This window comes from Pygocentrus nattereri, chromosome 14, assembly GCF_015220715.1.
Source record: "Pygocentrus nattereri isolate fPygNat1 chromosome 14, fPygNat1.pri, whole genome shotgun sequence".
NCBI classification, from domain to species: Eukaryota; Metazoa; Chordata; class Actinopteri; order Characiformes; family Serrasalmidae; genus Pygocentrus; species Pygocentrus nattereri.
Genome location: NC_051224.1, coordinates 21,201,277 through 21,229,124, shown reverse-complemented (window position 1 = coordinate 21,229,124; position 27,848 = coordinate 21,201,277). Strand labels below are relative to the sequence as shown.

General features: G+C 40.6%; 2 protein-coding genes across 2 annotated transcripts in view; both read right to left on the bottom strand.

The window, feature by feature from the left end:
* Positions 1-942: 942 nt before the first annotated feature.
* On the bottom strand, positions 943-19,816 carry kmt5c (lysine methyltransferase 5C). Its single transcript, XM_017697391.2, has 9 exons — positions 19,533-19,816; positions 15,827-15,959; positions 13,814-13,979; positions 13,364-13,473; positions 10,829-10,992; positions 10,630-10,649; positions 10,277-10,413; positions 9,874-10,031; positions 943-9,500 (listed from the first exon to the last, which is right to left on the bottom strand). The coding sequence occupies exons 2-9, from the start codon at positions 15,937-15,939 to the stop codon at positions 4,093-4,095; spliced, it is 6,276 nt and encodes a 2,091-aa protein (XP_017552880.2). The 5' UTR covers positions 15,940-15,959; positions 19,533-19,816; the 3' UTR covers positions 943-4,092.
* A 2,771-nt stretch (positions 19,817-22,587) lies between these two features.
* The window catches only part of ppp1caa (protein phosphatase 1, catalytic subunit, alpha isozyme a), a 30,676-nt gene continuing 25,415 nt past the window's right edge, over positions 22,588-27,848 (bottom strand). Inside the window, exons 5-7 of the mRNA XM_037544901.1 lie at positions 27,051-27,274; positions 26,537-26,671; positions 22,588-25,782 (exon numbers count right to left, since the gene is read on the bottom strand). Of these exons, the coding sequence (XP_037400798.1) occupies positions 25,666-25,782; positions 26,537-26,671; positions 27,051-27,274 (476 nt within the window). The 3' untranslated portion in view covers positions 22,588-25,665. The remainder of the gene's footprint in view (positions 25,783-26,536; positions 26,672-27,050; positions 27,275-27,848) is intronic.

Below are 27,848 nucleotides of genomic sequence, written 5' to 3'. Positions count from 1 at the left end.
CAGCAATTACATGGAAAAACCATGCAACCTGGAGTTATTCTTAAACCCCACACTTTTCTACATTATTCAGTTGTTGAGATGTAAAGTCAGAGTGGTTTGATGTTTGATTTAGACCATGTGTCAGGCTCCAGACCTTGGAGGGCACAACACTGCAGACTTCAGCACACTGCCTCACTGAACACACTTGATTCAGCTCATCAGCTACTGAGCAAGGCCTTAGATGAGGGTATAAGCTGATCTCTGCAGCACTTTGGCCCAGAAGGTCCCCAGTTCGACACATCTGCTGCAGACCAAAGCCTTCACAAACTATCAAAACTCTGAGTGTTTACATGCACCTCATACTCCAATAACTGCAGAAAATCAGATTGTCGGTAATCTGATCAACGCGCTTACACGCTCTGGAGTAATCAGATAATGTGAAAAGGTCAATGTGAGTCATCAGATTTCTGCTTTGTAACCAGGCAATAAACTCCCAAAATATCTTGTCGCATAAACATAATGTAGAACTGCTTTTTCTTATATCCACTTAGTTGTTTGTTGTCGTCTCGCGGGTGCTGTGTGAAACGCTTCCGCTCATTTCCGGTACCATGGTTTGTTTACAGACATAAGCGAACTGAGAAATCCGAAAGAAATCAGAGTAAGGCTTTACGTGTGCGGAGAAATCTGATGTGATTTTAAATCCAGCTCCCTTTATCAGATTTCTTAATCAGATTTCTAGGCCAAGCTCAGAAGTCAGAGTGTGAGTTTTATCTGATCATTTAAATAATCAGACAGTAGTACATGTGAATGCACGCAAAATCGCAGACATCAGGCAGTGAATTCATAAGCATTTCATGTAATAACTTTGTGACTGAGCTTTTAGAGGTGGTTCCTATCATCACCACCACTGTGAACAATTCGGAGTTTCCCTAGAACAGAGCATTTCACACCAAACCACCCTGAATGACTCTTTTTACACCTTAACCATTTCATATTGCACAAACAGTGAAAAATGTGTGTCTAAGTGCCTTTGTTCTTCTGAAACTGATGAATGGTTCTGCGAAAAACGGATCAACTATATTTGGGGAAAAGGGGGAAACCATATAAATGAATTTAATCCATTTCTTTAAAATCAGCCCAAACTTGCTTGAAAACCCACAAAACGTTTAATCTCCCACAAAAGTGCAGTCATTATGGCCCTTTTCTCTGAAACTGGACACTTTTACCTTTTACACAACATAAGAAATAGAATTCCAAAACACAGAGGTTAAATAGAGCATTTTTAAAGAATATCTGCCAAACGTTTAAATTTTATTTATATCATTTTCATTGTTACAACTTTACAGTGAAACAGTAATTAAGACAGACTAATTGTGTTACTTACAAACTCTAAAAAGAGGATGGTCATTGGAGACACAAAGGGCAAGAAAGGAACATTACATCTTTAAATCACTGATGTTCTAGATGTAAAAAAAAAAAAAAAAAAATACATTGTGTATACAGTACAATCAAAACATTAAGTTATATTAAAGCACCATGTTTTAGAGCATATTGAAATAAATATAAATATCATATTGGCCTTTTTGTACACTGAGGAAATGCTGGACACGACACCACAAACATCAGTTTAAATGTCCACTGCTCTCTGAAATCTGCAACTTTAGAATAAAAAAAAAAAATAGAGATAAACTCACAAATATGCCTTCCAGTCGCTAACATATAGGAGTTAAAATGCCATATACAACATGCAATGTAGGTAGAAAAGTAGTGTCAGGCTTTGTGCCACAGCACCCTATAGAGCTACAGCACGTTTCTGTCCTGATCCTAAGAGCCTAAGGCTAACAGTAAGGTTAAAAACAGCCTGATCCCAGATCACTGTTTGAGAACTCTCATGCAGATGTCTCGCCTTAGGACCATATGAGCTGTAAACTCGGATAACGCTTCTAATTAAAAAAGAAAAAACAAAAAAAATATATATTTTTTTAAATCACTCCATGTCAAATGTACCATTACTATTGTGAATAGGAGTTAGACATTAAAAGATATCCAGCATAAATGCTGTAGAAAAACTACAGTACTGCAAAGACTAAAGGCTGTAACGTCCTGGTCATATGTGCTCTCCAACACATAGTGAGGGACTGAACAAGTGAACAGTAATATGTGCATGCGTTCGAAAGGGAATTAGTATTCACTTCAGGAAGAAAGGAAAGAAAAAGAAAAGCAAATTAAAAATTTAACAAATAGCCTCTGTGCTTAGAACTTCATGAGTTGGTGGCTTCTTCAGACACATAGACTCAGGGTGTTGTCACATAAGAAACTGCTGCAAGCATTTGCTCACCTTCACTGAACACATCTGAATTTCAGAATAATCTAAATAACCTTTTGCAGGGCACAGTTAGCTAGATATACATTCCAAACCAGGCTAGTTCATTTCGAGTCAAGTTCAACACCCACTCCGATTTCAAGGTAACAGGATTTTTACTTTTAACTGTCCATTTCAAAGCTGGTTTTAACATCCTCATCCACTTGCCCCCTGAATCCCAGACGCCATCTCTAGGGCCGTTTCATTACTGTATTTGCTTTTGGTGATTTGGAGAGCTCTCTGATGGAAATGTATAATTGCATGCAACATGCAGACCAATATTGCTACATGGGTTGTGCTTCGTTCCCTTTCCTCCCTTTCCCCAAATAGATGAACGTGAATGTGGTCAAAACTTGGTAAAGGGCATAAAGCAAATCGTCTTATCATTACAAAGGTCATCAACTTTACCCTTTATAGTCTATTACTGTAATCATATCTTTAGGTCTCAGTTGCAAATTCAGCATGATACTGATAAACAACAAGCCAGACCTTCTTTTTGTACCTGTGCACATAAAGCTAATAGTGACAGACAGAAAAAGTCCTTTTAATTACTGGTTCAGGCTTTGCAGGGCGACCCATATGCTAGCCTTTTTTTCCCCCCTTACACAACTTCTAGGAATTCTAACAAAAAAAAAAATTTCAAAACACGCAATTTTTTGGGCTTTGGTTTGCAAACTATTCCAGATGTTGAATAAAACTGCTGATAAGACAGTCACTTTCCTCTGCTAGCTCTAGTTAGACAGCTAAATGCTACACAGCGAACACCAAAAATAAGGCCATAATTCACCTTACAGCCAGGCAAATCAATTGTACAGTGCTTTAAAACTCTGCCGAAAAAGGTTTTTCATTAGTTTGGCTAGCTGATAAAAACACTGATTCCAACTTAACCAAGCACAATCAAAAATCTGCTCCTGAACACCTTCACACTTTGTGACTAGCCACTTGTGCAATGCAGGAGGAACGCACATCGAAGATGTTAAAAATAGCATTAAAATGGGACGTTAAAAGTGTTTTGAGCCTTAAAAAAAATGGATTAACCCGATATGTGAAAGTAGTGATTAGGCCAAGGCCTAAGCGCTGCTTAAAAAAACCCAGCCCTCTAACTACGCATGTAGTCCCTGGTTGCAGCCGATGGACTTGCCCTGTGTGTCAGACTGATACCCTTTCACAAGAACCAGCCTGGAATACAGGCTGACTCGTGTACTCACTCTTTACGTGCTGCACACTCGTTTGTACATTACTGACGTATCAATTTCATTCGCCACAGTAGGGCTGGCACAGGGAAAAGGGGGGAAAAAAAAAAAAAAAAAAAAAAAAACACAAACACAAGTTTCTCCTACCTTGGTCCATGAACAGACCCAATTCGACATGCCATACATGCGTAAGCTCTACATCCTTGTGAACAAACACTTCATTGAAACAGATGAGCATACGGAGTGCCGAAAGGAGATCCACGAGACAGAATAACATCCCCATCATGTGGCTGATCTGAACTACTATTATGAGAACTGCAATGGGTTACATAAACCTACTACACAATCAATTACGGGTGTCAATGAAATAATCATTTTAAATATTTTACATGAAATACAAAAAAAAAAAAAAGCTTATCAGAAATGCTAAGCACAATGCATTTAAAAGTACTTTTATATATTTTAGATTATAAAGAGAGAGAAAACGAACATATTTGCATTGCCATTAATTCATAAATATCAGTTTAGGAACTAAACTCATCATAAAAGTGTCTTCATTTAATCTGTGTACTGCAGATCCAGGTCCACTGTACCGTCAGTTACCACTAGCCTCAGTCTTTTGGGTTTGCGGTCCGTCAGAGAGGTGCTTTGCGAGTGAGACGACGGGAAGTGATGGGAAATAACTGAATGGCACCCAGGCTGCCCGTGCTGCTGAGAATCCTTGCTTGGCTGCTCTGCCAGACCTTTAGATCCTGCAAAGCTAGCTACAGAAGGAGAATGTGAAATGTTCGAAGGGCCACACGGTTCTAAAATGAGCCGGCCCTGGGTTCCGGAAGGCTCCATGAGGCAATGGTAAGTGTAATTCGTGGGCACTGATGAAGAGTAATTCAAGCACTCCCCGTCGTCATTGTAGTTCAGGGTAACAGAGTGATCTCCAGTGAAGTTTACGACGTAGGATGGGTGAGCCGACTGATTGCACACGAATGAGGATGGCTGAGCTTTGGTCACTGGGACATCCTGGGCGGCAGAATCCCTGTAACCCACCTGTGGACTGCCATGCTGCGAAACAGCAGGGGAGAGTGAAGAGCTGAAATTCATGTCTAAGGGATCACAGTGTGAGAAGCACAGCTGACTTCTGTCGAGGGGAAGAGGGAGTTGGGAGCTCTGGCTGGGGGCTACCACGGCATGAGGCTTATCCTGCCTCATATTTTTACCGTGGGCTATGCTGTGACTTTGAGGACTTGGACTAGAAGAAAAAAATGCAGCAGGAACATTGGGATTGTGGTCAACCCTAAGGTTTTGTGGCTTTCCAACAGGTGTGGTCTTCATAGCACTTATAGTTTTGCTGGAGCTTTTACAAATATTTTGGCCATGTCCTCCTTCAATTTTCACGAAACTGTTAGGGTTCTGGAAAAGCACAGGCTTCTTTTCATAGCCACGGAGGAGCGCACTGCCAAGGTTGAGAGGACCTGGCAACTCTGAGCATGAGGCTTTGCTTCCTGTATGAAGGGAGTGGAAGGGTTTAACAGGGTTATCCTGTGATCCAGCATTGTACAGGTTTTGCACATACTGGCCCAAAAAAAGCGGCTGCGATTTATTAGCAGAGCTAAGGAAGTGGTGGGGCCCATTAGTTTTGTCCTTTGTTTGGATTTTGCCAAAGTCTGACTGTGCTGACAAATTCCTTGAGCTATCAAGAAGAAGCTTATCCTGAGACTGTGGGGCGAGAGGGAGTGGTACCGTCTGCTTTGTGTTTGAGGACGCACCAAACATGATCAGGTCCCTTTGGTTGCCTAACGTTTTATCGGCTAAGCAGAGTGGAGTTGCAGAATCTTCCTTGGTCTGGAGAATCACATTACGTTTTGACAACATAACATCAGAATAGAACTGACTTCTTTCAGAATCTTTCACTGGTACTGAACTCATTGGTGGACAGAATGTCTTTTCTTTGGAGAAGTAGGGTCCACTGTTTAACGAAGGCGCTTCATCTCGTGCAAGGCCAAGATCAGGAAAACTCAGATCTTCCGCAGTACTAAAGCTACTCCCTGGGCTTGAGGAGCCGAGGTATGGGGTTTCTGGATTCCATCCATCGGTTGCTGGACTTTGAGAAAAAGGGCTACTAAAGGATCCGGTGTTATGTGGTTCACCAGGGCAGTAATCTGTTAATGCATTTTGTGCTTGTGTTTGATCATAGCCTTCAAGATTCAAGCACTGAAAGTCTAAAATGTCCTCTGAATAGTTTGAAAAGGTGCATTCCGTGGTGAATGGTGAAGTTGGTGGGGACAAGGGCTTGGACTGAACTTGACAGGAGGTAGTTCCACTTGTGTAAGCAGGTATGCTTTTTTCAGATGGTGGGTGCTGGCTCATGGCTTGAAGTTTAGAGAGGCTTTTATTTATCTGTAATAAGTTGTGACTCAAGCAAACCTCACTCCTGTCTTTACCCTCTGTCCTAATAACGCCCCCTGTCCTAAGCTTCTCTGGCCTTTCAGTGTTTTCTGGTGCATTTGTTTCTTGACCTCTCCCTTTAAAATCAAAGCTGCTACTGAGACGGGCTGCCTCTGTCAGTCCTTCAGTATATGGAGAGTTGAGAGACAAAGGTGAAAGAGATAATGATAGAGGTAAAGGCTCTGAATTTAGTGCACCTTTAGAGAGCTCCCGAAACCTGTCATAATTGCTAGCTACTGCCCGGTGTTGGCAAGGAGACAGACTTTCCTCTTTTATTTTATTGATGGGCATCTCTCCCAGTTTAGCTCTCTCAGGAGGGATGCATGGCAGCAATCTTGGCTCCCTAAGCACAGAAGTTGCTGGTCCCTTGTTTCCATCTTGTTTCTGAGCTTCACCGCCCTCCACTTCCCATCTGCCCTCGCCCCTGCGGCGCAGCTTAATCAGAGGCAATGGTTTGATGTCAGTAACATCGGACTCCTTTTTGAGATTTTTCAAAGGCAGATTCTGGCGCTCAAGCCCTCCACAAACCTCACTTCTACCCTGAACAGAATTTTGTTGCCCACTAGTTTGCTTTTCACTGTTGATGTTAGACAACAGTAGTTGTTTTTTACGTCTTTTCCGTGGCTTGACCGTGCTCTCTTTTCGGCAGTGTTCCAAGACGTCTTGCACAGCTTTAGTGGCTTGCTCTAATCCTACACTCTTGTCTGCTTCTCCATGACCCCTAATTCTCTCCATTTCCAAATTTAAAATCGCGACAGAATCCAAAATGGCCTTAAAGGGGTCAATCTCATCTGTGCATTGTTCTGGGCCTCTTGTTTCAACTGCACCATCCCCCTTGGGTCGACTCTCCATTTCCCATTCCATTCCCCTCTTTCGCTTCAAACGTATTTTTAAGTTACAGCTCTGCTCATCTTCTGTGTTAACAGATTCTGCTGCAGATTCATCATTAGCGTCTGCATTTTCCACTGTCCTGTGCTCAACCTGTGGTATTTGCTGCGCCACTTTTTGGCTGCCATCTTGTCCCTCTTTTATTCCCTCAGGCATCTCTTGCACTACATCGCACTCTAATATGCTTCCCAGTTTAGATGTAACTTTGGATGTCTTTTTCCTAAGTCCCAGTCTCTTCTCCACCAGCAGGTTACCTGTTCTACCTCTGTCTCTGAGAATTCTGGTATGGTCTTGTGTTAGTCTAGCCTGAGCAGTTCGGCTTTTTCTGGAGTATAGCTTCTTTAGCGCTAAAGTTTTAGACGGCCTGGCTGAAGTGTGCATTTTTGATCCTACAATCTCAGAGTCTAAAGGTAATATCTGACCTTTATTATCAACGATGTTGCTCCCTTCAGGCATGGGTAACAGACTGTCCATTGTGGTCTCCATGTGTTTACTGGCACATAGAGGCTCCACTGTAGTTACATTTGTATCCTGGTCAGGATCATTTTCAAGAGACTCTCGAAATGCCCGTTTCTTCAGAGGGATGCTGCTCTGGGAATTGTGGTCCAGACTACCCTTAACAGGAGAGAGCGGCTCTGGGGAAATTGGAGTAAGTTCTGACCCTCTCTTTTTGGTCATTTGTGCTCCTCCTTGGTCATGTGTGGTCTGTATGTTATGGGAAACTTTCTGAGTGACTGTCTCACTGTTCTTTTTCACTGGATCGCTGCCCATATTCAAGTTCTTCCGCTCATTATCAGCAGCAAGGGTCCTCAATCGTTTAACGTATTCGCTCTCTTTTTTGTTCGGAGTTCGCCGGGAGAGTACACTGCTGTACCCTTTGCCATCCTGTTTGTGGCTGATCATCTCGCCGCTAAAGTTCTTGAAAATATCGGACAAGAAGACTCTTGCCTCCTTTATTGCAACGGTTTTGCTCCCAAAATGTAGCAAAACGTCTGTCTTCTTTTGTAAAATCTCTTCTCTTTGGCCCGTTTCCCCTCCCTGCCTTTCAACTCCACTCTCTCCCTTATCTTCTTCTTCAGCTGTGCCTTTCACACTCTTTGTAAGACCTTTCGTGGCACGCCCTCTTTTCTTAACACCAGTCACTAATTCATCAGCCTCTTTCAAAGCATTCTCAATGCCAGCATTAGAAGAACTTACAGTAGCCTTTTTATCCTTATTATCCTTATTTTCTTTCTTTCCCTCAATTTCCTGTCCGTCATTATTGCCTTTGTTACACACTTGTATATCCTGCACTTCTTTTTCATCAAGTTGCGGTGTAACAGCATTACTACTACCTGATAAATCACATGTCACTTTCAACCTGTCTGCACTTCCCATGACTACTGGTGTGAAATACATTTCCCTTACCCCTTTCTTACCTTCAGCTTTAGCCACACCTTTACTACCTTTGGACTTTGATTTATGCGGCCCTATAGCTGCTGTTGTAGCATCTGTGCTATCTTCACTGTTTGCTTGTCCCTGATCTGCCTTACCAGCTGCTGGCTCTCCTGGGACAGCCACTCTGACCAGACTGACTTTTACATAACGCATCACCCCTGAAGTGAGAGACACAGGAGAGTGACTGGAGGAAGCGGGCAAGGAAGAGGTAACATCGTGGGTGCCAGAAGCAACAGAAGGTTTATGTTTTTCTTCTTTCTCCCCTGAGGTCTCTGAAGCAATCGGGGAACTGAAATCCCCTTCCTTAGCAGCGCTAGAGCTGGTGATGTGTTTCTTGCTGTCAGCCATCTCCTTGTGACAATCCCCCAAGCCATGCTTTTCCTCCTTTGCAATCATCTGCGAGACCCTGGATTGTAACGACTTGCCTTTATTATTTTTACTTTTACTAGTGTATCCTCTGTTGAAAAGTGGCTTATCACCTCTAATTGAAATGCATTTTAGGCCTTTTCTGACCCCATGGCTACGTCCCTTTTGACGTGGATGACCTCTGCTGCTCGTATGGAGCTTTGAGGTCTGTCTGATAAGTCTGACTCTGTTTTTATTTAAGGTAGAGAGTTTAGATCGGTCAAAGGCTCGGACACCTCTCAGACGGCCGCGAAGCATGTTCCTGGTCCTCGAAGAAATAGCCATCTGATGAACAACTCGAACTGCTGAAGCACCAACGCTCCGTCCCTTAGCTTTTGGATAGCCTTTATCACAGGCACTCGAAACTGATTTTAAACTGAAGGGCTTCAAGTTCAAATCAGCAGCAGTCTTGTTACCTAATAAGTCATTAGAATTGTCATGTCCTTCCTCACCTCCCTTTAGTTCAACATCAGTGAAAGCTGGAGGGTCCCGTCGGTTGTTGTCTCTCCACTCCAGTTTTGGTTTCTCACTCTCAATCCTTTGCAGAAGAGCTCTTTCCTTGCTGGCAGGGTCCTTACAGCTTAAGAGGAAGTCCACACTGTGATTGTACAGGCAAATGCTTAAGTCCTTAAGACTGAAATGAGACATGGAGGATATGAGGAGATACTCTTGCCGCTTCTCAGCCTGCCTGGCTCGCTCCTCCCTTTTCCACTTCTTAGTCTTTGTCATCTTACTACTCACTGTAGGGGCGTTTCTCTTCATCTGCTGGGAAAAGGAATTCCTCACAGAGAAAGCTGAGAAACAGGAGAAAATGGAGAGTTAGAAGCAGGGTAAAATGTCAAAAAACAGCCTGTTCAATTCAGCGCATAGACAAAGCAAGATCAAAGTTAATGTCTACAAAATTAGATGATTTAGAATTCTAATTCACTTTCATACATTCTAAACATGCCAATATTAAAATATCAAACACCATGACGTAAATGGTTTCGAAAATAACAGCTGACATAACGGAAAACGCATTTTTATTAATAAAAGGTAATATTAACCATAACATAGCGTTGATATTTCTTGTATTTGTAAAGCCCTTTCCAAATAACATATATAACCAAACAAATATAGATTTGCATCAATATACTGAATCATGAATGGTTATCTGAAAGCAAATACCTGGACTGGTTACAGCGAGAAATGGCGTAATGTTCCCCTTCTCTCGGTTAAGCCGCAGATCGGTCTCTCTGAATTTATATTTCTGGCCTAAAGGATCACTCGGGCCTACCCATTCTGGAAGTCTCTCCAGTCTATGCTTGAAGAATCCTTCTCCCCTCCTAAAAAGAGAGATATTAATGTCAGAACATGTTAAAATAAACATTACCTCAGAGAGACAGGAGATAAAAATAAAACATCAAAACATCTTTATAGTGAATGTAAAAGCACACTCAAAAGCCTTTATCCAAGCCTTGGATAAAGTAAACTGACACAAACAGACAAATAAATTAATAGCAAACTTTGATATGAATACAATGTGCCTGGCACAGACAGCTCTAATCCACACCCATTTGTGTCACCTTACCTCTCACAGGTGCAACATTCACACATCTCATTGTCCTCCCCAAAAAAGCTGTCGCCATAGTAACACGTGATCTCCTCCCCAGGTGAGATGGGCCGGACCACTTTCACACATGCTCCGTTTTTGTCCCCAGGTACAAACTGGCACAGGAAACAAGGAGGAGCAAGAAGAAAAGATGTGCTGTTTATTTCATCTGACAATGGTAACATGAAGAGATCATAACAACAGATATTTTGACACTAACAGTTTTAACACACATTATCTCTAATGGACTTAACCATATCTTGTGGAGTACGGAGAGGCTCTGCCTTTGGAAAAGTCCAAATATAAGAGGAATAAATTACTGGCCATCTTACCTTACAGTTTGGTCTGCAGTCTTCAACCGAGAAACAGAAAGTAAATACCAGTAAACACATGCGAACAAGCTTCAGTGTGCATTACATTCATACTCCAACCAACCAGTCCACCAATAATCAGTTACGTGTACACACTGCACAGTGTTTATAATGACAGAATGTGTATCATATGCACATTACGCATGTGTCTAGCTCTCACCATGGTTAATGAAGGCAGCAGGCCCAAGCCAGAGTTGTGCACATTGCTTACGCGTTGAGTACATAACACTGAAATCATTCACTCCTGTCCTCAGCACAGCACTGTCTGTCGGACTCAGCTCAGCTATGCAGCCCTGCAGCACCTCCACTCGCTCTCCAACAGACCTGGAACAATCCATATCCAAATCACACACTCATCAAGGCGACTGAACAAATTTTGTAATTTTTGGTTTTTGGTTGTGACATTCTAATTGATAACACATTTACAAATGCAACTTATACACCCAGATGTATTACATAACTATTACCATATAATTGTTTTCAGCATTTAGTCACTCGGTTCATTCACTGGATGTGACATGCACCACTGCACTGCATAATATTTAAGTGATGTTACTACTCATTTTTGTACTGCACATTATATTTTATGGTTGTTTTGGTAAATTTTATTAAATATCTTATAAAAACTCCTATTTATGCATCCATATAATAGTGCATTATTACAAACAGCAATACGTGTGCTCTTGCTTTGCTCCGTACTGTAATTTATGCTGCTGTAATAAATTACTTTCCCTCTGGGATTTATAAAGTGATTATCTATCTAAATTCTTATCACTAGAGGTGGGCAATATGGCAAAAAAAAAAAAAAAATCACATCACTTGTTTTTTCTGAGGTTTTGATAAGCTGGAACATACAAAAAAAAAACAAAAAAAAAAACAGTAACGCCACGTTTAAAATAGTGCAGTTAAATACTACAAATACAAAACAACTCCAATTTATTTAACACTTCACACTCACAGAGCTAATTAGGCTCTCTTTAAAAAAACAAACAAACAAAAAAAAAAAAAAAAAAAAACATCGTTAGTATGCGTTCTTCCACAATAAGTTCGGAAAAGCATACTGTGAGAATTTATAATGGCACCAACAAATATCAACATACTGCCCACCTCTATCAGCACTTGTTTCACGTGTAATTCTATGTTGTAGGCTATGATGACTTGCTGGGAGTTTCCAATTCTATATTAAAATGTTTTTTTTCTCAGTTAATTTATTATTTAAAATGTTCCAGTTCCAGTGTAAAAAGTTTAAAACATCTATTAATGCCTTTTAAGATGGACGTCCCAAAGACACAAGAGAGAGACGTCCTATAACAGAGGTCACTAATAGGCAGGCCGCGGTCCGAGTCCAGACCCAGACACCGTCCTATGCGGACCTGGGCCTATAACTGATAAACTGTGGAGAATTATTCAATTTCGATGGGGTGGCTCTATTTTAATTGGCATAACTTTTCTAGCATTTACTTTGTTGCTTTAACAGCCCAGGAAACTCACAGACCAAATGCTTGCATTGTAAACATCACACATGATGCTACTCAGCCAATCAGATCTGTGCCTCATGATGACACTCAAATGAGTGACAGACACAAAGAGGAAGGATGAGACAAGACATAGCAGTTGGAGAAGAAAGTGAGCCAGATTATTTTACATGACGTGCTCTAAAAAGAGAAAACTGACAAATATTGTTGAAATATGACTGAACTGTACTTTATTTGATTAGACATTCAGTTGTTGACTGTATAAGATATAACTACTACTTCAGTATACAGTGTATGACACAATCATAATGAGGTTCTGGATCTTTGCTTGAGGAAATTCTCTTTGACTGGACTGAATTTTAACTAAAGACCTCTGTTCTATAACACTACAGTAAAGGTGAATCTACCTGGACATCTTACATCTTTGTTTAGCGACACATTTTCATGATAAATTTAGTGGCTTTACTGAACAGGCAAGTTTATACGCTAACGTATGACTTCAAGTTGTGGGACAATTTTTAACAGGCAAACATGCAATAGACAATTTTAATGTTTTATACTAAAGTTGTATAAACTGACATCTATTTTGTGTCTCAGAAATCAGCTAAACCATTTAGCTGGTCTGCAGTCATGTGATTGTCTCAAATAACAAAGGACACTGAGCTTTTTCACCTGAATATCCTTCATAAGTCAAAACTACAGGCAAAGACATAAATGTTACTCTTCGTATAAACAGTGTTTGCCATATTTTATATCTGTCACTAACTTCTCTTGCTTCAATCATTCAAAGCAAAGGGGGGACGTTGTGAAACTAACCGGGAACGTGGCAACATTCAGACTTCAGCTAACGTTCACTTAACGTTATGATTTTTTTAATAGTCTAATATTATATCCATTGCTAAGTGATTGCCATTTTTTAGTTTTGTGATTAAATGCTTTGCTTGAAACAATGCATTTGTGAATACTTAAGTTATTCGGGTGAATCCATGTTTTTATCATAAGATTCCGATGTGTTGAACTTAAATAAAATAAAAAAATAAAAATAAATGTAAAAAGCTCAATAATAAAATAATAAAAAACTCCACAGTTCAATAGGTTATGTCAGAGCAGAGAAAGTACTATAATATGCTGGGTTGTTGTTATTCCAGGAACAAAAACACATGTACTATTCAAGACGAATCATAAAAAAGTCAGGACATCGTCTGACACTGTAGTCTCACCAATGTCTTGTTGCTGTGATTTTGGCTCCATTGGTCTCTGAGGAATACCGGTCACATGACTCAATCTGCACTCCACTGTCCAACAGGAAAGCAGTGAGATACCGATACATCTAAAGGAGAAGACACAATCAATGTTAAAATAAATGTAAAAAACCTAACCACAGACATATTCTCATTATGAGTCCCTAATGACAGTCATAATCACTTAAACACATCAACTGAAAGAAACAGCACTGAGGTACACTATATGACTCAGTGCCAGATCATGCAGAATTCCCTTTAGGTGCAACAGAGACTGCGCGCTTCTTTTGTCAGCAGTAAGTCTCTAAAGACAGGCCAGACACAAGACAGTGAGCAATCATCATCAAGTTGACAAACCAGTGACACAACCATGAGTTAACGAGGCGAAAGCTCAGTAGCTGAGGAAAGGGAAAGTGAGTTTTCACACACGTGCTGTCTCAGGAGCTCCTGCCGGTGGGTACCCAGGCTGGTGAAGTAGCCACCGGTCCACTCTCCATCTAGCAGAGCATCGAAGGTGGCCTGGAAGTCCTTGGTACGCTTGAAGCGCAGCAGAGTCTCTCTCAGGTAGCCCCACCGTCGGATCTCTGGAAGAGGGCTGAGGAGGTATAAGCGACAAAGCTTTAGTAATAGACTTTAATAACGAGAATTACAGATTTTAACAGACATAAATAACTGCTGTACAGCTACTGTTTGCTAGCTGATCAAGAGAATCACTTTGCTCTCTCTTGTTGATGCAAGTTCATTTTCAATGATATACTGTGGTGTCCCTTAATATGGAATTCTCTATGCTAATTTAATACTAGCATAACCTCAGAATCATTTCATACATGCATCTGCAAAAAAAATCAGTTTAGAATATTATGGTGATGCACCACAATGAAGAAAAAAAAAATTCAAGACAATCTGGCCCAAAAAACAAACAGATTCTACATTTCTGTAATGCATTTAGATTTTGAACAGATTGTTGAAAAAGAAATCTGAAATTATCTTGCGTCCATTTTTGCAAACTGCATTAGGACATGCTAACACACCATATGATAATTCCACCATATTCTTGCCAAATAATTTATTTGGAAGTGCTTTAATTTTATTATTACAATTTTCTGGCGGTTGCAGTTAAAAATCCTGGAAGCTTTGCGTGCTGCTGTGTGCCCACTTCCAGTGCCACTGCAGTGGAACTTCATTAAAGATTAATAAAACATTGAGCATTGCCTTGTAATGAACATCTGAGTAACAGAAATACATCACCAAGCCTGAGGGATACATCTGTAAAAGGGCTGTTGTAAATGAAAAAATAAGCACCTGTACCTGATACTAGAAACATTTTTTTAACTTTAATACTAATTTATACTCCACTGGGCAAAAATAAAGCAGTACTTCATGTATCTTTGGTAGAATACTGAGGTACTGGCTCAGTCTTGAGCCTGATGGTCCATCCACTCTAGTGCCACATACTTGTAGCTTCCAAACTGCGGTTTACCCAGGTTACCCTGCAGCGCAGCCTTCAGCACTACATGGTGCAGCAAGTATCACTTGACACACACCCTTCCATGTAATGATTACCATTAGGCTAAAAAGCTGCAGTATTTATGGAGAGAGCAGGTCCAAGTTATCTGAATTCATTTAGCCTCCCCTTCCATAATGACAGATAAAGAGTTTAACTTAATTCAACCATTTGTGGTTCCCACTCTTTGTCTGAACAAACTTGGCATTAAACCTGCATGTAACTTAAAGGTAATCCAATTTTCTTCAACAATTGTCTCCTTAATTAAATGGTTAATGGATGGATGGGTGGATAGATAAATCTTCAAATAATCCCTACGGGAATCTGTAGTGTTACAGTATCAACACAAATACGTGCACATAAACTATATTAGGTCAAAATCAAAACAGACAAATTAGGCAGAAAAAAAAAAAAAAAAAAAAACACTGTAAATTACAAAAAAATGAGAGAATAATAAAACAAGTATATCTATTAGCATATTCACATAAGCATAAGACACACTGCTGTATCTACATGAGAGCAGGTTTTGTACTAAATTGTACTACATGGTTATGAATACGCAGAGCGTGGCCTCAAAATAAACCCTTTTTTCCCCCCAGATTTATCACTATTTTACCATCATCAATATGACATAAAAAGAAACGTGTAGGTTCACTGGTGGTTTTGGAGTCAATAAAACGTCTATATTTGTGCTGTAGCCAGGCCGACTCCTGGATCCCATCACCACCACTGTAAAGAAATCTGAACCCTTTTACTCTACACCCTTCTGAATCACTCTGTTTACATCTCAATGGTGGAATTACACAGACATTTTTCATGTGTTTATTGAAAATGTTATTTAACTGATTTTTAATTTAACATGTGCTCCTAAATTTCAAAAGCTTATGTATAAGTAGTGAGATGGGGTCATATATGCTAACGACGAGTGAATACACTACCTTATGTTCATCTTATGGGTGCTGAACCCCAGCAAGGGGTCCAGCACCAGGCTTGTGGCCAAATCATCCGTCTCGCACAGCTCTCTCACACTCATTCTACAGGATCCTTCCATGTTCGCCCACCATCCACATGCTGGAAGAGAACCCAGAAAAGAGAATATATATATCAGGAAAAGAATGTGTGTGTATGTATGTATGTTTATATATATATAAGGCATGTGTGTGTGTGTGTGTGTGTGTGTGTGTGTGTGTGTGTGTGTGTGTGTGTGTGTGTGCGCGCGCGCGCGTGTGTGTGTGTGTGCGCGTGTGCGCCACAGAATCACATTTAAAAAAAAACAAAAAAAAAAAAAAAAACAACCAATCTATTGTATAGTCCAGCTTAATATTACTAGTTACTCCCCAATTAAGAGATCAGAATATCCTATTTAATATTTTAATGCTGATAACATTCTGATAAGGAGATTTAGACGAGGTTAAAGTCAGCTTCTTGTTCCACCTTAAACGGTGCAGCAGTTTCGTTCTGGCACCTCAGGCATTGTAATAACTACACCATTTAAGGTGGAACGGGGAAACTCAATCAAGAAGCTGGCGCATAGGAAGCCGACTTCAGCTCCGTGTGAGTTAGGCTGTCAGAATGTCCTTCCTTCGTTTTCATGTAGGGAGCTACCTGTATTTACACCCTGAGGTCAGACATTTTCACAAGGCAGAACAATATGTCAGAACAAAGCCTCTGTAATATGATGTATACAGTGGAGCCTCGTTACACCAAACGCTCCCGACAACACATCACAAACACAAGCAGTACTGTGATGCTGGATTTTACAGGGACAGTCATAAATACAAATATAGAAGACTTTAAATTTGCTCAGATGTTGCACATACGGTGGTGAGTTTTTATACTATGAAAGTTTTCCTAAAATTACATATATCACCTTGCTTACTGTATCGCTATATGCTGCATAGTAGTGCTTGTATTGTGATGTATATCAAATCACAAGGTTTTTGCCAATACACTAATGATTTTTATACAATTTTTCACAGAAAAGCACTAATTACTAGCGATGCAGAATCATACTGAAATTACATCAGCACCAGCAGATACTTGATTAAAAATACCAGCATCAGACAGATTTGACTGATATAGTCAGGGCATTTATTCACTTTATAATAGTGTTTAGGTGATGCTGAGCTACTGTGCTAAAATATTTGCATTCTTTACTGCCTTTGCAACCCACAGATAGGCTAGTGTACTGCTAATCCAGGTGGGTTTAGTCCCTATTTTTATATTTTATTAAGGGTTATTGTATTACCCTCTGCAGACATGTACATAAAAAACAGCTACTGACATTTGTCTATAAATTCAATATCAATGCATCCCTATTAATTATAGTCCCTTTGTAACGACACATGCAGTTCTGATATCCACAATGTGTTTAAAAACAATATCGCTACTGTCAAATGAGCATTGAATTAAGTTTGCAATATATTGTGCTGCACTTGTATATTATACATTATTGTACTGCACTGTGTATTGTATTGTATTATATTGTATATATTATATTGTATAGAGTTCTGTGTTCAACACTGTTCCTTTTTTCTGGGTATCTAGTGACTTTTGTTTCTAGCAGTATCTGAATTCAGGACTGTGTTTTTCTCTAACCTACTGGTAACTAGCAAAGATAGTGTATGTATGTATGTATGTATGTATGTATGTATGTATGTATGTATGTATGTATATGTATGTTATAACAACAATACTTATCATTATCATTGTTATTTTAAAGCACTATTGATGCATCTAATGCAGCCCACAGCACTTCAAAACAATAATAGTTATAAATAGAAAACAGTAACAATAATAATAGTAATCTCATGAAAATGAGTGCAGCTTATTTTAGCATATTGCATTATGATGCAATAACAAAATAAGAAACATGAAACATCAATATTAAAAAAAATACTAATAAGTAAAAACAAGAGGTCAGGGATACTAGGCTACAGCAATATCTATAAAAAATAACACTAATCATAAAATGTTTCACAGGCATCAAAAAAAAAAAAGAAAAATGAAAGATATGAAGTTTCTCTTCATCAGTGAGAATACTGTGATGTAATGTAACATAACAGAAAATATCACCACACTGCCCAGACCTGAATCAAATACATTCAAGGAGCCTTAATCTCAATAAGAGGTCATATCAGCCATGAACTCTATAGACAAGCTCTGCAGTGTGACACCATAATAACTCAGCGGCAGCTGAACTGTGTTTGGACACACTTTCCTGCACATATCGGCTCCAACCTCTGATAGATCTGATCCACATTACACGTACAAACGTTTGTAGACACCTGCACATCCAAAATAAAGATAGTAATATGGAGTTTGTCTCCTGTGTAAGAAGGGTTTACACTATATGTTTGAACACTGCTGTGAGGATTTGACTGCATTCAGCTACAAGAGCATTAGTGAGGTCAAGTACTGATGTTGGATGGATCACTCCAGCTCATCCCAAAGGTACTGGATGGAGCTCCATCACTCCATTTCTACTGATCCACAGCCCAATACTGGGGGTCTTTACACCCCTCTGAGGACAGCTGAACAACTGAGTGAAAAATTGATTTACCAATATTACACCTGTGATTTAAATGCCATTGTTTTCTATATAAAACTATTTTTCTTCCACCAAAAGACCAGCACATCAATTTCTTCCACCTTGAGGCCTGAACACTAGATTTATCATCTAAATCTATCAGGTCACCAGGTGAAATATCTGCACTTCAAACAACCTTGAACTATGTGGGTTATCATAAAAATTGCAACTAACACTTGGCATCAGGCACAGCATCCCGCTCTACTGCCAGTGCTTTTCTATGGAGATTAAAATCAGCAATACGTGCAGCTTACGGTAAATTCCCTAATTAGAAGGGGTGCCTGGATACTTTTGTACATGTTTTGATCTGCTGGATCAGGCGGGTTGGAATTGACCCTGCAGGAGAGGAGTGGAGGGGAGGGGAGTGGAGTGGAGGGAAGGAGTGGTGACCACCGATTTAGAAAAAGGCGCAAATCAAAAATCAAAGATTAAACTCAGATGACATGGAAAAAAAAACAAAAAAAAACAGAGGAGCACATTTATGCACAACTCCACGCATGCCATTTACTTAACGTCAACAAATGCCAGTCCCGTAACCGTTATGTGAGCCTATTAAACGAAGGTGAAGTTGGCTACCTCTACGAATTTTCCCGTTCTACCTTAAATGGTGCAGCAGTTACATACTAGCGTTTCAGGAGCCAGAATGTAACTGCTGCACCATTTAAGGTGGAACGGGAATATTCGAACAAGAAGCTGGCAAATAAGAAGCTGCCCGTAATAGTGCGAAACACGAAACCAGCAGCTACTTGTAATCACTCGGGTGGCTAAAAACACCAATAATAAACAAAGCAACGAGGTAGCCTGCAGTCATATTGCCAGGCTGGTGTGTAATAAACTTATAAGGCGTTTGTAGGATCACATTTGCGGTATTTTTCCAGTAAGCGAACGAGAAGAGCTCCTGCTGCTGCAGCGACAAGCCCAGCTGGCCTCGCTTCGCCAACATAACATTAAAAAACGCTTTTATTTATAAATCTGTGCAACTATCAGAAGTAGGACAAACTGCACGATGCTCCAAAGACACACACTGCGAGAATTAAAGGCGATTTAACAGTTACCTGACGGGCTTTCGTCCAAAAGCTCAATCGGCTCGTCCGTAGTGAAATATTTGGTAGCGTAGCTTAGCTTAGCTTAGCTTTCCGACTAGCAATTGTTGTTATCGTCTGCTTCGAGAGCCCCCATATTCCACTTTAAACTCCTCTTTGGCAACGTCATGGCATTGTATAATCTCTAAACAAATAAAAACGGCGATAGAAGCTGCGCAAAACCTTAATAACGGCTAAAATTATTTTGTATATTTCGAATTTTTTTCAAAGCTGGAAGTTGGACTCTGAATGAGGGAGAAGCGAGCTCAACCAATCCCCACCGTCCACGGCCGCGCGTTTATTGGTCGATTCGCAGAGTCGACCGACTCCTATTGGCCCGTGTTCGCTCATTTGATGCTCGAAGGCTTTCGATTGCTTATCGCCGTCCGCGGACTGGGATTCGCCCCGCCTCACTTTCTCGGGTTCAAGATGCTCTGAACCACAAGGACACTGCTAGTAAGGAGCGGCGTTCCTCATGCAGTGTTGGGCTTTTAGATGTTCCTCAGAGCTTTGCTTCTCCACCCTGGTCCTTGAGGCCCACTGTCCTGCAATTTCTTAGCGTTTTCCCTGCCCCCAACACACTTGATCCAGCCGATCAGCTTGTTAAAAGCGTATTATTGAGTGAAAGTGGGTGTGTTGAAGCAAGACAAGTTCTGAAACGTGCAGAGCAGTGGGCCTCAGGACCAGGGATAAGAAACAGTGGTCATCACACTCTGGTCCTGGAGATCTACCTTCCTGCAGTCTAGTTCAGTGGTCTCCAACCCTGGTCCTGGTCCTTTCTGCGGCCTGTAGTTCAAACCACAATCTGCCACACCTGCTCCAGCTGATTAACTACTCATTGATCAGCTTGCCTTAGCTTGATCAGATGCATTAGTGTTTGATGCAGGTTGAAACTAACCTCTGGCTTACAGGTTGTGGACCATGCACTCATGACCGCATCACATACTTGGAGATTTGTCAGCTGCACATTCATGCTGCAAATCTCCCGTTCTCCCAAAAACACCCTACTGCCAGGTTTCTCAACCTCAAGCACTTTGGTGGTCCTCAGGCCAATACTGAAGAGGACCAGCGGTTCATAGTGGGCCAGTGATGGCACTTTGTCATAAAAAATTGTGAAAAATAACTGACAAAACATTAAAAAATACATTTTCAGTAGTACACAATATTTAAAATATGACCCCTTGCCAATAGAATCAAAATACATGCCCCCCCCCAATATCTATTGTCCACCTGTGAGCAACTGGTCAAACAACATTTGTAGAAAAATTCCACTTCTGTTGATATTTTAAGTTCACTGATACATTCTGCATATTTGGGAGGGTTCCACTCAAAACTGACGGTGCAAAAATAATTTAACTTTTGTTTCCCTCTGGGTCTTCATGCTGTAAAGTGAAGAACAGGCTGGCCTGTCTCACTGGACTCGGATCTGGTGACTGAGGAGGTCACCAAAGTACACTCAAATCATTGTCATGTACATGGAACCAGTTTGATAGCTTGTACTTTGAAGTAAGACACATTATCCTGCTGGAAGTAGCCATTAGAAGATGGTAAATGGTGGCCATAAAGAGCCACACCTGGTCAGCAACAGATGCATATAGACTGTGGCTTTCAGACAATGCTCAACCAGTATTAAAGGGGAATTAAAATTTTTCTAAATTTCTCTAGAGTTGATGTGAACTGGTCCATTTGCATACATACAGACTTATGTTTCTTTACAGTAGTGGTGATGGGAACAATGCAAATACTATATACAAATGCAAATATACTATACTAATATTGTATTTACTATCTAAAACCACCTGTGACCCTGCACGAGTCTCTTGAGTTTATATGTAATGTTGATGATGGTAAAAGGGTAGTCAATCAAGTTTTCCTTCAGGGAATTGCTTTAGAACACCCTTCATGTACTATGAATGAATTAAAACATGTTTTAGACCAAAACATTGATTCATTCACAGTAGTTGTGTAATAATGTCTCAACCAACAGGCAGCATAATCAAATCATGTCATGTAATATCTTTCTGTGAGGGAACTCTCAAATGGCAGCAAACTCTTCAGACATCTGGTTCCCGTCAGCACCACTGTACGTTTCTCCTGAACAAGCATTTCACACCAAATCACTGAATGATTTTGCTGACATTTTCCATTTAATTGTGCAGAAATGTCAGAAATGTTGTTCAGATCCATTTTGGGGGCCAAAATAAAACTCAAAACTACACAAACTAATTTGGACCATAGATTCATGCTGTTTACTCCACATCCTAATCCTACCATCTGGAGAAATGGAGATTCATCAGACCTGGCGACATTTTTCAAAACTTCCAGCTGTCCAGTTAGGGTGAGCCCATGTCCACTGCAGCCTCAGATTCCTATTCTTTTGAGATGCGGCCTCCTGCTGCCGTAGCCCATCCGCTTCGAGGCTGGACGTGCTGGGTGTTCTTTTCTAATCACTACTGTAGTAAAGACTTGTCACTGAAGCTACTGTCAGCTCAAACAAGTCTGAACTGTAGACATCAGCACTTCTGCAATACCATATATATTTGTTCGCAAAAGTGCATCCCTGGTCAAAATGCATGTTTTGTTGCTTTAATAATTAGAAATTGTTCACAATAATTTGCAGAAAGTTTCATTTAGAAAATCAATGTGATCAAACGTAATTTGACCAGAGCTATTGCAACTTCTGCATTAAAGAGAGAGCGAAGGTAGGAGATCATTTTTAAATGATCAAACAGCATCAATACTGCAGTTTGGTCAACGACTAGGCTAACCCGGTGCATATAACTACTGTATAATAATTATATTACCTGATAGGAAAAACTATTTTATAAAATATGACAGTGAAATAGGATGCATTCAGGTATAGTGGGAGGAATGTTTCATGCTTCATTGCTATTCCATTGACAGGAGCCAAACAAATGGGCAGCATTTGTTTTCATTGGCCTTTCACTCTATCCTTCTTACAGAAATGAAGTAAAACATTTTTTTAAAAAAACAAACAAACAAAAAAAACAAAAAACAAAACAAGAAGTACAAATACACTATCTTTATTTTCTACCCGGTAACAGAAAGACAAATATCTGTGATAGTTCGGGAAAAAAAAACAACAAAAAAAAAAATTACATTAAAAAACATTTTACTTCTTGCCTTTTAATTCACCCTGCTTAAAACAACTGACTTGATTTTTTAAATCTTACAGTTAAAATGATTATAGTTCACCCAGCATCAGTGCATGGAGGAAAAAAACATCCCTGATTGGTTGCTGAAGATAACAGAATATAATACATACATTACCTAATTCACCTCACTGCTGTCCATCAGGTAAAAACAACAGATCAGAAGAAATAATAATAATAATAACCTTTTCTATTAGTGATGCTGTAATTAAAATAGTAAGAAATGTGCACAGCCACAGGGAAGAAGATAACAGATGGATAGAGGGCCTTATATCTGATGGCCCAAAGAACTGACTCTAGTAACAATTATTCGGTCCCATATATTTGGGTCTTAAAACTGCGTTTTGAGACTGCGAGCAGCCCCCCGCCCCTCTCCTCAACAAGTTAAAAGGAATTCCCTTCCAACCACATCAGGTAAGAGATGAGGAACAGAGAAGGAATGGTAAAGAAAAAAAAACAACTGGATTCAAGACTATTGCCTTTTGATTGAAATTGCCATCAGACTATTACTATTAAAAGCACCCCACCCAAACGAAACATATACAGTCACTCGCGTATTAAAACCTCATCTCTCTGAAATGGTAACTTTATAGAAGGAAAAAAGATCTTTACTGTACATTTATGCCACCAGAAAAAAGCCATTTTGGACCATTTCTGTTGGCTCACTTCTCATGAAACATTCCCACAATGTAAAGGGCAGCTGATTTTAACAACGGCGTATAAACAGAATTATACGGTTTTGATTTGACAGTGATTATATGTAGCTTACTGAGACCTGCAATGATTTCAGCACTGTTTCCAAGCAGAAAGCTAAGCTAAGGGACACTCAACCAGCCAGCATTGATGACATATACTAGACACCTTATTAAAAAGCCCATCCATCAGAATTGAACCATCCAAATTCCCCTTTAAGCCCTGTTCTATATGCTGGCACCTTGTAGGTGTGGCTCTTGCTTGTTAAGAATAAGAATGAGATGGCACTACTTCAACCTGATAACTACTTCACTCACACATTAAAAGCAAACTGCAACGCTGTCCTTTAAAAAGATCTTCAGACTTAATTATTAGTCATTTTTAGCTAAAAAGTTCAAATACACAACACTTTCGATGTGTGCAAACCATGAAGTAATGAATTTCTATCAGGGAAGAGGTATTTAGTACAGTGCCAAACCACTGCTGCACTGGCGCAGCACATCCCAGTGGCCAACAGGGGGCAGTGTTTCTGCAGGATTTGATGCTCAGTCCGTTCTGGTCCTTCAGCCGATGATGTAATGGAAAAACTGTGGAAAAGTGAAGTCGGCTGGGGTGAAATGCGCCATCTGGCGGAATCGGCGACAAGGCCGGCCAAAGGATTCCCAAATCCTTAAATAATTACAGCAGTAACTCCACTGTAATCCCAGTGAAACTTTAAATCCAGCCTGGCAACTCGCACACACAACAAATGGTTTGAAATAGAAGTGATGGTGGGAGGAAAGGACAGTCAAAGAGGGAGAATAAGGGTCCGAGCTTGAAATCGTGATTTAAACCCAGAGACTGGATGGACTCACTGGGTTAAACTGAAAGCGCCAGAGGGGAAAATAATGGGGGTAAAGTTCAGAGGCTCAAAGAAAGCATATAAAAAGAAGGTAAAATAGATGAGCACTGCCCTCATTAGAGAAGAGTGTATATAATTCCAGTCCGTGTTCAACTTCAACCATCTCACTGTGAAGAGATTTGTTCAGCCCCTTCATACACAACAGCACACTGGCTCTGAATTAACAAAGGGAGGAATATACAGCACTGGAGGCAGAGGAACAGAAGGGATAAGTAGGGGTAGTAGGAGGGGTACACATGAAGCAGGATGTTTAAATAAACAGTTCTCTTTATTGATAAATTGACTTTCAAAAAAAAAAAAAAAAAAGACTAAAAAAGGAAACAAAATAAGCAAGAAAGATTCAAAGCTGTGATCCATCTACAAAATAAAAAGAAAAACAGTTTCAACATGATTGTTTCTCAAATCACTGGTTATCTAAATGGAAAAACGATGCACCTGTGGCGAGCTCTTTCCCTCTTTACACCTTTAAACTGCACATCTGCCGACGCCGTCTGCCTGCACGTCTCGGCTATTCTCCTGGTGATGCGTGTTGCGTTGAGTTTGTTTACAGTTCACAATCAGACTACCTAAAAGAGGATGTGCAGCTGCGTGTTCAGCATTAAAAACAGCACAAGGCCAGGGCCTGAAAAGTGACCAACAGCCTCTCTCTGGACCCTTCATACGCCCGTAACTCTTCGAGCCGGTAGCATGGCTCTTTTGGACAGAGAGACAGGCCAGCGGGTAGGAGGAAAGGATGGGTAGAAGGAAATAAAACACACAGTATAACAAACCTCACAGACGGTCCATTCACATTAATAACAAGCATACGCACTCGCACTGCATCAAAGAGAGAGAGAGAGAAAAAAAAACAAAACAAAAAGAAACATGGAACAAAAAGAGAAAGTATTTTAAACCCTGGGTACTGTTTTGCTTTGTTGCCATTTGGTGACAGAGGGGAAAGAAGCAGGGAGGTAGAGAGTAGGGTAGGGATGGAAGGAAAGAGGGTTAAAGGAACACTCCAGCGCTTTTTTAAACTGATCTTTATCTGCTGCACATAGTTAAACACCACAGGAGAGAACAGAAAGCCTGCTGACTCGAAATGTACTTAAAATGACAGCTATGGTAGTTGCCTCTGCCCATTGGCATCTACTTTGTGTGTTTTGAGTCTATAGGGTTTCTGTTCTTTTCTGAACAGCAAAATAACTGTTCATAGCAATCGGCCAGATGCTACAGATACAGATCACATTTAAAAGAAAAAAACAAACAAAAAAAAAAAAAAAAAAAAAAAAAAAAAAAAAAAACAACAACACTGGAGTATTCCTTTAAAAAGAGTGGGATTAATGGGGTGGTCCAGCGGGTGCTATTTCTTGGCTTTTCCACCCTTGGCTGAATTGCGCGGCGGAGTGACTGGACGCCCTGAGCCCATTCCGCCTCCACCTCCATACGAATACAGCTTCTTATCGGCGGGCTTGAGGATCTAGCAGTGGGAGAGAACAGAGGGGAGGTTGAGTGAGGCTGCTTTTCTTTAGAGCTACCATATATAGACACACCCACCCACACAGAGAGAGAGAGAAAGAGAAAGAGAGACACAGACAGAGAGAGAGAGAGAGAGAGAGAGAGAGAGAGAGAGAGAGAGAGAGAGAGAGAGAGAGAGAGAGAGAGAGAGAGAGAGAGAGAGAGAGACACAGAGAGAGAGAGAGAGAGAGACACAGAGAGAGAGAGACACAGAGAGACACAGAGAGAGAGAGAGAGACACAGAGACACAGAGAGAGAGACACAGAGAGAGAGACACAGAGAGAGAGAGAGAGAGAGAGAGAGAGAGAGAGAGAGAGAGAGAGAGAGAGAGAGAGAGAGAGAGAGAGAGAGAGAGAGAGAGAGAGAGATACACCTATAGTCGAAAGAGCAGCGGCACAGCATAGGCACCGGAAAATAGGTCAGGCCCATTATGTATAACGGGCATATATTACACAGCTAATAAAGGAAAATATGGAATGTGAGACAAGAAGGGTGGAGAAAAAACACAAATGTGATCGTGTTTAGGGCTGCATGATATGGACAATACTTAAATTAAACTGATACATATTGCAATTTGTTATGCATTAATAATAAAACACATGAAAGGATCAATAATGGTTAAAGGCATGTCTGCATTGCCATAACAACAGTACACCATATATGCACCGCAACATCATCCCCTAATACATCATTCTAGCCATTTTACGTCCCTTTACCTGGAAGGAGCACATGAGCGTTTCGTCCACACTCATCATGGCTCCAGCGTTGTCGAACTCTCCACAGTAGTTTGGAGCAGAGAACAGGGTGACCAGCTGCCTCTTGGCAAAAAACTCATAGCCATCCTCAACCACCTGCAGGACAGGAAGAGCTTTCATCAGGGGCACAGAGAGAATAGTGGAGTGGATGCTGCTCAGCAGAAAGCCTGTCACACAGTGGCCTGCGCTTTCAGATGCAGAGCGCTTTGTGGAGGACCATCAAAGCAGCTTAAAAGAATTCTCCGGCTTGGAAAAACCTCAGCAACACAAGCTTTGGTCACAGCAGAGGCAGCACTGTGTGAAGTCTTCAGAACAAAGCAGCAAGAAAAAGTACAGTGTAGATGCTTCTGGCTTTTATGGATTTTGTTTTTGTAGAAATTCAAGCCAATCTTCAAAAACGGACAGACAGATGTAGTTTACTTTCCAAGGGGAAAGTTGAGACAAAAGAAAAGGGAACAAGTGTCAGTTTACTGACCTGATGTGCCCTGCATATGAGGTCCATGTCATGCTTGTGAAGGAATTTGGCCACCACATCAGCACCGAAAGTGAAGGAGACTCCGCGGTCATTCTCGCCCCAGCCCAGTACGTCCTTGTCTGGGTCGGCCCACAGCAGGTCACACAGTAGGCCCTGATCCGGCACATCTGTGGGCCGCATTACACGCCGCACCTGCTCCATGGACTGCAGGTCTGGAGAGAGGCCTGTCGAGAACACACCATTCACTAGTGTTATTAAAAAAAATACTCCAGCAGTATTTTTTTCTGCACTTGCAAAAGAAAAATACAGCTGACTCAAAATACACTGACAAAACAATGTAACGGCTTCTATTATAGCTGCATTCTAACAACAGTGAAACACGACCAATATATTATTGACCATGGCAACAGACTATATTTGTGTGATACAAAGACTACAGATAGGGATTTGGTGGTGGTTGGGTGGTGGTGGGGGGGGTTCCCATCACCACCACTGTAAAGAGTCAATAGGTTTCACTGCACTTAGCTCTCATATCAATCTGATCTGAATGATTGCTTACATCTCAGCAATTCAGTTGAACTGAAGGAACAGGTGGAACTCAGGTTGATCTGTGTTAGAGCCAGATCACTAATAACCCGAGGTTACTAAATAAATAAATAAATAAATAAATAGGTTAATGTAATATTCAGTACTGTTTTTTTAAATCAGTATCAGTGGAACTTGTACAAAAATACAAATTATTCAGATCCGCTAACAAATCAAGCATTTTCTAATGAATTTTAAAAAATGAATAAAAAA

Bases quoted from the DNA above. Each gene is read 5' to 3' on its own strand.
- kmt5c (XM_017697391.2), bottom strand. From the start codon at position 15,939: ATGGAAGGATCCTGTAGAATGAGTGTGAGAGAGCTGTGCGAGACGGAT. The intron at 13,980-15,826 runs GTAGTGTATTCA...ATACCTCCTCAG, and splicing joins ACCCATAAGATGAACATAAG to CCCTCTTCCAGAGATCCGAC. The intron at 9,501-9,873 runs GTATTTGCTTTC...CCTGTTTCTCAG, and splicing joins TCTCGCTGTAACCAGTCCAG to CTTTCTCTGTGAGGAATTCC.